The 9,484-nt window shown below is 34.2% G+C and overlaps 1 protein-coding gene across 1 annotated transcript; it reads right to left on the bottom strand.

The window, feature by feature from the left end:
- Positions 1 to 568: 568 nt before the first annotated feature.
- On the bottom strand, positions 569 to 944 carry LOC115835510 (translation machinery-associated protein 7). Its single transcript, XM_030814643.1, has one exon. It carries the CDS (start codon positions 925 to 927, stop codon positions 733 to 735), a length of 195 nt encoding a protein of 64 aa, XP_030670503.1. The 5' UTR covers positions 928 to 944; the 3' UTR covers positions 569 to 732.
- Between the last annotated feature and the right edge of the window lie 8,540 nt (positions 945 to 9,484).

Genomic DNA, 9,484 nt, shown 5'->3' with positions numbered 1-9,484 from the left:
AAAGAGAAAATCTTCCTCTGCTGCAGAGAGGGGTGCTGGAGAAACGGGTTGCTGGTTCCCTGGTGGAATGCAAAGGGTTTTTATAGATGGGCTTGAGGAGGCGGTGTCTGATTTACATAGGGCACAAAAGATTGGTCAGACCAAGTGTGTCATTTGCATAAGGCACAAAAAACTGGTTAGGACCAGGTGTACGTTTGCATAGTGCACGGGAATCTGGCTGCCCCCACCCTAATCTTTTATTAGGCAGATACTTCGCTTCCTGACCTGCGCCATGTTGCCTGTTTCTTGACTGTACGTGCGCTGACGAAGAAAAGGGAAGATGGAGCCTCCGCGTTGAACATGCCTGGCCCTCAGGTAACCCTTTTCTGTTGGCACAACTGGTGGCATTCACCTGTGCAAGCTTCCAGCTTGCTTATCTGTGTTTGCAGCTCGATTTTTCAGGCTGCTCTTTGTTAGAAAATAAATGATTTGGGGGCTGCTTTTTGTTAAAAGGGAAATTCTGCCGAGGACTCTGTTCTCCTTACTATCTGCCTAAATAATTTCTTTCTAGCTCCTGTATCAAAAGCGCTTTTTTTTTTTTTTTTTTACAAAAGTGTATTCTTAAATGTACAACAGCTCCAAGACAACACTTAATTCAAGCTATACGTAGCAAAAGATGTTATGGCAGGGAACAGAAAGGTTTAAATACGGATGAAATAAAGGGTCACCATCTCCTCAGGCACAAGGAACAGGTTACTTTTTGCCAGATTTCTTAATTCCACCTGTGGCCAAGGGCCCCTTCCCCGCGGCCTTCGCTTTTAGCTCCTCGAGTTTCTTCTGCTCCTCTTTTTGTTTCTGCTTGAAAGCCTTATCTTCCTCGTCCATCTCCTTGGCCTGCTTCTTGGGCTGTTTCAGTGGCTTCTTCTTGCCACCTTCGCGGCCGGACATGGCGCCTGCCTCCCCTTCCCCCCAAAAGCGCTTTTTTATATTATAAATTTGGAATATTATATTACCTGATTTTAAGACTGCTTTAAAGCTAGAGTAAATTAAATGTGTGAGATGAACATAAGAACAAATATATGGATCAGTGAAACAAAACGGAGTTCAGAAATAAACCCACACGTATATAGAAAATTAATATTGGATCTAGGGGAGAAGCAATTAAATTTAGGAAGTTTTTTTTTCATTTAATGATACCAGAACAATTGACTATTCCTGTGCACAGAAATAAACCTTGCTTCTTTCCTCATATATATCAAAATTAATTGAATGCCAAAGTTGGAACCAACCTAAATGTCATCTACTGGTGAATGGATGACCAAATTGTGGTTACATTTTACAACAGAGCACTGATCGGCAATATAAAGAAACAAATAACTGATAGACAACTGATAGGAAAAAATCCATCCTGCTAAGTGAAAGAAGGAAGACACAAATGGCTACCCTGTCATTTAAATAAATTATAGAATACATAAAATTATAGCAACAGAAAACAAATCAGCTGTTGCTAGAGGCTCGGGGTAAGGGTTGGCAATTGATTGAAAAGAGTACAAGGGGAAATATTTTAGTTAGTGAAAGGAATTCTACATCATTGAGATAATGGTTACTTGACGTTTATCAAATTCATCAAATTTTATATTTAAAATTGGTCAAATTTCATATGTAAATTATGTACCTAAATAAATTGACTTACAAAAAAATAGATCTTTTCAACTTAATATAGGGAAAACTGTTGTCAACTTACACTCTTATAACATGCAATTTACCTGTCATGCATGGGAAAATAATAACATTTTGGTATTTACATAAAAATTAGTATTTAACACCAAAAATCACTTCGTTAAAGTGAACATTATTGGGGCACAGAGAAAAAGAACCCAAAATTGGTGCTTTGGCATGCTAAGCACTTTTAAATTAAAGGCAATTAGAAGGCCTAGAAGCTGCCTGAGAATCAAGGACTTGCTAACCTTCTCTTTTTTCTTTCTCCCAAGTGCAGGGAGTGGCTGTCTCTGGAAGTTCTCTTATCTGTCTGAGAAAAACTTCTTTCAAAAAAATGCAATTGCCTGAAGACCTTCTCCCTAGAATTCTTATCAAATTATCAGAAAAGATTAACCACCAGAGAAGAGGAAATACTAAACGTTGCCACCATGCCAAGATAGCCTTTCCAGCTATTCTTCTGAGACAGCTCTAGAGGTTACCTGGGATACTTTACCTGCATAATAAGGTAACTTTTGTTCATGGCTAAGTTCCACCCCTCACCTTCCCACTACCTTCTCCTGCCAGAGCTCAGAGGAACTTTGTCCCTGGCTATTGTCTGTTGTTTGGGCTCACATATCTCTCCTGAAAATCACTTAACTACCCCTCATAATACTTACATGCCCTGTCTTCCTCTCTCCTGTGAAAAGTGTGCTTTTTAAACCTCAACCATCTGACTCTTCCTGGAGTCTCATATTTGGAAAACCCCTTTGTCTGTGTGCAGATTAATCGATTTACATGCCTTTTCTCCTGTTAATCTGTCCGTTATAAGTATATTTCGACAGGATGACTCAATCGTCAACCCTTCAGAGAAAAGGTTTAAACTTTACTACAACATTGAAAGATAAATATATGAGAGGACAGAAATAATCAGTTACAAGCAACATTGTTAAGCACTGAAAAATAATAAATATAACTGTACATATTTCAAAAATAGTTATTATTTTGAATTAAAATAATAAAATCTAACATTCTGAACAATAATAAGATGAAGGATGAAGAAAGTTTAATAAGCAGCTAGAGTAAGTTCTTATTAAGTTCAGGCAGTGGATTAAAATATTAATAACTAAAATGCAAGAAAAAATACCATTAAATAGTTTTTCATGATAAAGCTTTAATACCAATTTCTAAAAATTATATTTCAAACTAAAATAGAATAATACGAAAAAAATTACCAATTCAAGGCAGAAATGGAGGGAAAAACAGAAAAGGATGGTAAATAGCACAAAATGAGATTAAACTAATTAATTATATCAGTAATTACAATAAATGAAAGAATATAAAATTACCTATTTAAAAAAACAGGTGATAAGTTCGGCTGAAAAATATAGCAAAGCACATGTAAAACCTACAGAAAAATGAAAACAAAAGGATGAGCCATTTTATAGGCAGCAATGAATAATCCAAAGTTACTCACATACAAAAACTAATAAGTAAAAAGAGAATATTACAAAATGACAAAAGGAATAATCTACTATAAACTTCTATTCTTCTAAAAATGTATCTTCAAAATATATACAAACCACATGTAAAATTTTTGAAGGCAAATATTGACCAATTTACAGTTGTTAGGGACATACTATCTTGATGAAGGATTAGTAAGAATTTGTACAATTTGAAAATCCGGTTTTATACATGTATAACTTATTTATATAGATACATATATACATACATATTTTTTCAAAAATTTCAACGATTTTTGTTGAAAATAATTGAAACTCAAAGACAACTCATAATAGTTTAAGGAAACAATGTAGTGCACCCTGCAATTCGATTTAAAATGAGAGGAGGGAGGTGCCCTGGAAGCCATTCACCTCCTTTACTTGAAGTGGAAGAGTTGTCTTATTAAAAAATAACAAAACAACAAAAAACCTATAACCTACTTAGCATAGTGACCTCATCTTTTCAACTCTATCTCTGAAGTAAATATGCTAGCAATATTTTTTACAAAGAGGAGGCCTTGCCTCTGAAATGTCCTTACCAGGACATCACTCGCTAAGGGCAGAACCCAGGATCTATGAAGCTATACAACTGCTTGAAGTATAAAATAGAGAGGTTTCATAATTTAAATAATCCAGCTATATGAGAAACTGCACGACCCTCACTTTAAGATCATTTATTCTAGGCCACAAAGGCATGTCTGACTGGGAAAGACAGACACAAGTAACAACCCAGTCCTGGACCTCTCTCTTTGAGCCTTTTGATTGCCTGTATCCTTAAAATTACTTAGAAGAGTGATACTGGATTAGATTTCTGGCTTGTGTGCATCTGATTTGATAGTTTAATTCTGTGTGTTTGCTCAATGATAAAGGGAAATATATTTTTATATTATAATAACGTATTGAAAAATTTAAAATACATATCTTAATAACTCACAGATTAAAGAAGAAATCAGAGTAGAAAATATAACATCTTTTTGAATAAAACAATGATGAATGTGTCATTTGTAAAAAATGTCAGGGTGTAGCTAAAATAATAAATATAATTTTAGGTTTTCAGTGAATTTATGTGTAATAATGAAGTTTCAAATATGTGATACACTTATGTTAAATAAAGGAATATGAGATAAACAAAGAAATATATTGAAGAAAAATATGTGTATGAATGGACAAATAGAAAACTAACACTCAAGAAAATAGACAATAAAAAATCCTCTTACTTAAAAAGAAATAGACATTTATCAGTCTAAATGGTATTAATTCTTCAAAATTCCATAGAAAAGGTAACTTTACCTGATTTATCATACATTAAAACCATGCAATTAAAAGGGAGAAATAGAAACATTGTTAAAAGATTGAAGAAGGTTAAATATGAGAAAATGCTATGAACAAATTCTTGCTTAAAAATTTAAAATGGAGGAAAACTGGCATTTTTATGTAAATATATTCATTACCAAATTTACTTGGGAAAAACATACGATCATTTTTAAGACCACAATTTTTAAAATTTGATTTTTTTGAGGTCCCCATATCCCTGCAAATCGCACTGGATATGTATTATTCTATGATCATATTCTATCAAGTCTCCAACTTGCAGTTAATTCCTGTGTTATTCAACACATTTTAGAGAATTCAAATTAAACATAAAAAGGAAATGTTACCAAACTCATTTTATGAGGATAGAATGAAAGAAGCGAGAACAGAAGTGAGAGCAGAAAATAACATTAAAAAATCAATATGAATATAGACATAAAGCACTAAGTAAAATATTACGAAGCTGAATTCTTCAGTGTATTAAAAATGCATCATAGTCAAGTAAAATTTATATAATGAATGCCTTTTGGGGAGATATTAGACAATAGTTAATAACATTGCAGACCTGCCTATGGAATTCCAGTTCTTACTCTTCAACTATTCTACCTGAAGTATTTTTCTCTAAAAGCACATTTACACATAAATATGTATAATGAAACATACTAGATGACTCACCGTAATATGGTTTGTAAGACACTCTGAATATTGAGGGGAAACCTACATGCTATTTAATAGGGAATAAAGAAATAAACATTCGTATGATGGAAAACAGTGAAAATAATTGACTAGAGCTGTTTACAGCAAATTTGTTATATATAAAATTAAAAATTAATATTTCAGAGAGCTACATAAATTATGACAAATTCATGTAAAGCTTAAAAACATTCTGAACAATTCTATTATTATTTTTGGACATATATGTATGCAGTGAAAATAAAAAAGCAGGCATGGAAACGATAAACTCAAAATTTAGGATGATGTTTACCTCTATGCAACAATAGGGATATATAGAAGCCTTTAAATTGTTATTCTTAATATATTTACTTAAAAAATATATATACTGACATAAATATGCAGGAATGTTTATGTCTGAGAAAGCTAATCGTGGTATATGGATGTTATCATTTTATGTATATTTTTAAATGTTTTAAAATAAAAAACAATGTTAAAATATAAAATTGGCCAGACACGGTGGCTCAAGCCTGTAAACCCAACACTTTGGGAGGCTGAGGTGGGTGGATCACCTGAAATTAGGAGTTTGAGACCAGCCTGGCCAACATAGTGAACCCGGTTTCTACTAAAAACACAAAAAGTAGCCAGTTGTGATGATGTGCACCTGTAATCCCAGCTGCTCGGGAGGCTGGGTCAGGAGAATCGCTTGAACCCAGGAGGCAGAAGCTGCAGTGAGCCAAGATGGTGCCACTGTACTTCAGCCTGGGCAACAGAGCAAGACTCTGTCTCAAAAATAAATACATAAAAATAAAAAATGAAATAAAATTATATTCAATCATGTATTTCTGTAAACATCAAAAATGTTTAAATCTGAGTTCTAAAAGCATAATGGTTTGTTTACATTGTCATACAGTTCTGGAATTAGATAAGAAGAAACCAGTTTGAAAAGATTATTAAAATAAGGTGAAGGGAACTCTTGATGGCAATGGGAGAAAGTTTGTAACATAAGATCTGTAAAAGTCTTCAAGGTCAGGCAGAAAAAGGCTCTTCTTTTAATAGGGAGGAGCAGACAAGGCTAGAAAAAAATGCAGTATGGGCGAGTGGAAAGACGTGAGTGGTATGATGGGACCACAGGGAATGCGTGTTTCCCTGAGTTAAGCAGCTTCTCAGAAGGGTCCCTTAGAGAGTAAGTGTGTTTCTGGATCAAAATGAGGATGAGTCAAAGTTCAAGGGCCTAAGGAAAGGAGAGAAGCTTCACTAAAGTCAGATAAGCCAGTTATTTAGTCCAGATTTCTTAGTGGGTAAAAACAATTGAGCTATTCATTATTCAGGTAAAGAATGAGAATTTGGAGGGTATGTCTGGCCTTATCATAGGGAACAAAGGTGTCATCTGCAAATCATTTGAAGAAGGGTGATTGTTTGCAGTAGCCTTGTCAGGAATACACAGGTTGGGGATTTCTTTAACCATCACTCTTTAGAAACCACATGTCTCAGGTTAAGTTTAACGTTATCAAAATTCGAAAGTAAGTAAATGGTAATCTGTGTATGTGGTGTCTCCAAAACCTATTTGGCAAGTTTTTTTAGGTCTAGTCTTTTAAGTAAAACTAGTACATTTCCTTATCTAACATTAGAAACTGGGTTATATTGGAAAGAGACTTGGAGTGGTCAGTGGAAGATCTAAGTCACAGCTCTCAAACTCATAGCCAAATCAGGCCAGCAGCATTATTAAGAATGACTGGCTCAGTTTACGTTGCTTGTCTGCTTGGATAGTCTATATTTTTTGTTTGTTTGCTAATAGATTTCAGTGCATTTCAGTTGGTATGCACTGTTCACTTCCCAAAGACAAGCCATGGCCCCATTGCTTTCGCTGTTTGTCTCACAGGTTTATATTTCTTTTCTGACCATTGAAGAATTTGAGCTTGCCACCCCTAGTCTAAATCATAATCCAGCTACTCTAGAAGCCCATGTCATATGGTTTTCCTGAATGTTACTATTTTCATATAATTACTTTAAGACTAGACTAGATTAAATTGAAAGTACCTTCTGAGCTCTAAGATGTTGCACTATTAGTAGATATTTTAGTAAGGACATTTCTCACAAGCAAGATCTTTAATTATAATATGACATAAATAAAAACATTGAAGACATAATAACTTCAGTTAATTTATTTACTTAAAATAGTTGTTTTTCTAAATAAAAGATTTTTAAAAGATCAAACCAAAACTGTATACAGAAGATACATTTGAACCTATTTATCTCCCAGTAAATAAAAATGTTAAAAACACATTCATAAGAAAATGTGATCTTTAGCTTAAGCACAAGCATATTTCTGTGTAATTCTGCAGAACAGCAGAACAAAAATGATTAAATTTGAAACACTATTACATTTTTAAAGAATAAAGTTTAAAGCCATTATAGAATGCAATTACAGCAAAAGTGTGAATATCTAGATAGACATTTATACTTTGTCTCAGACTAACACAAAACATTTTAAGATACTTTGTTCATATGTTAAAAAAATGAATACAAGTGAAAATGAATATATATAAAATAGTGTTTAATTATCAGAGTCCTAAGATATTTGTTTTGATTAAAACACACATTTATATCTGCATTTTATTATTGGTTTTAACTTGATTCTTTTACTATTGAAAAGTAATTTTCATAATAAAATATTAAAGCAATAACTACAAATCAATGTTATCTAACAAAATTAAGCACTGAACAAGAACTATTTTTGCTTTCACAAATTAAAATATATCATAAATATCTCATCTTTTTCCCGTTTTTTTTTACAAAGTTGACAAAAACTGATTTGGGTCGGAATCTGTATGGCATAGAATGGAGGCCAACTGCTGATAAGAGAGACAGAGGGAATACTATAGCAAATTAACATTGTTTTATGCAGAACATCTGTTCTGCCCATTCTCCTGGCAATTTTTTTGTCTATTCCCAGAATGTACGATAACATTGATCTCTAGTTTAAAGCCACACACTACTAGAAACATCAGTTTCTGTATGATTTTAAATTAATAGCCCTACTTTACTTGTCTAACAGTGTAAAATAAGATAATAGATGTGACAACACCAAGGGAGATGGTGTTAAACCATGAGAAACCACCCCCTATGATCTAATTACCTCCCTCTAGGCCCTGCCTCCAACATTGGAGAATACAATTTGACGTGAGATTGAGCTGGGACACAGAACCACACCATATTAACCTCTATGGCACATGGAGTATTTTGAAGAAAATGCATGTTAAAAATGGCAGGTGCAGAAATAATGCTCTCTGATATCTTTCAAATTTTGTTCTTGTTTTAAACTTCCACATAATACTAAAAGATCCTATTATTAAGTTTATTTTTTTATACATGAAAGTTAAGGCTAAGAAAAATTACTAATGTCACACTCTCATTAAAACAAACAATGCACAACTCCAGGAAATGTGGTGAAAGAGTTTGGAATATATCATCCCAAAATATATCTCTGTCGATATATCTTTATGGTATTGTCCCTTAACCTAAGATATCTCTTAATCTAAACCAGTGTAAAAATAATTGCATTGGTTTAGTGTATTAGTCCATTTTCACATTGCTGATAAAGACATACCTGAGGCTGAGAAGAAAAATAGGTTTAATTGGACTTACAGTTCCACATGGCTGGGGAGGACCCCAGAATCATAGTGGGAGGCAAAAGGCACTTCTTACATGGAAGTGGCAAGAGAAAATGAGGAAGATACAAAAGTGGAAACCCCTGATAAAACCATCAGATCTCGTGAGACTTATTCACTACCACAAGAACAGTATGCAGGAAACCACGATCATGATTCAAATTATCTCCCACCAGGTCCCCCTGACAATACGTGGGAATTATGGGAATACAATTCAAGATGAGATTTGGGTGGGGACACAGAGCCAAACCATGTGATTCTGCCCCTGGCCCCTCCAAATCTCATGTCCTCACATTTCAAAACCAATCATGCATTCTCAACAGTCCCCTAAAGTCTTAACTCATTTCAGCATTCACCAAAAAGTTCACAGTCCAAAGTCTCATCTAAAATAAGGCAAGTCCCTTCCACCTATGATCCTGTAAAATCAAAAGCAAGCTATTTACTTTCTAGATACGATGGAGGTACAGGTATTGGGTAAATACCTGTACCAAATGGGAGCTGTTCCAAATGGGAGGAATTGGCCAAAACAAAGGAGTGAGAGGGTCCATGCAAGTCTGAAATCCGGCGGGGCAGTCAAGTTCTAAAACTCCAAAATGATCTCCTTTGTCTCCACCTCTTACATCCAGGTCACACTGATGCAAGAGGTACGTTCCC

This window comes from Nomascus leucogenys, chromosome 1a (assembly GCF_006542625.1).
Source record: "Nomascus leucogenys isolate Asia chromosome 1a, Asia_NLE_v1, whole genome shotgun sequence".
Classification (NCBI taxonomy): Eukaryota; Metazoa; Chordata; class Mammalia; order Primates; family Hylobatidae; genus Nomascus; species Nomascus leucogenys.
Note: the sequence above shows the minus strand (reverse complement) of the source record. Positions and strands in the feature narration are given on the sequence as shown.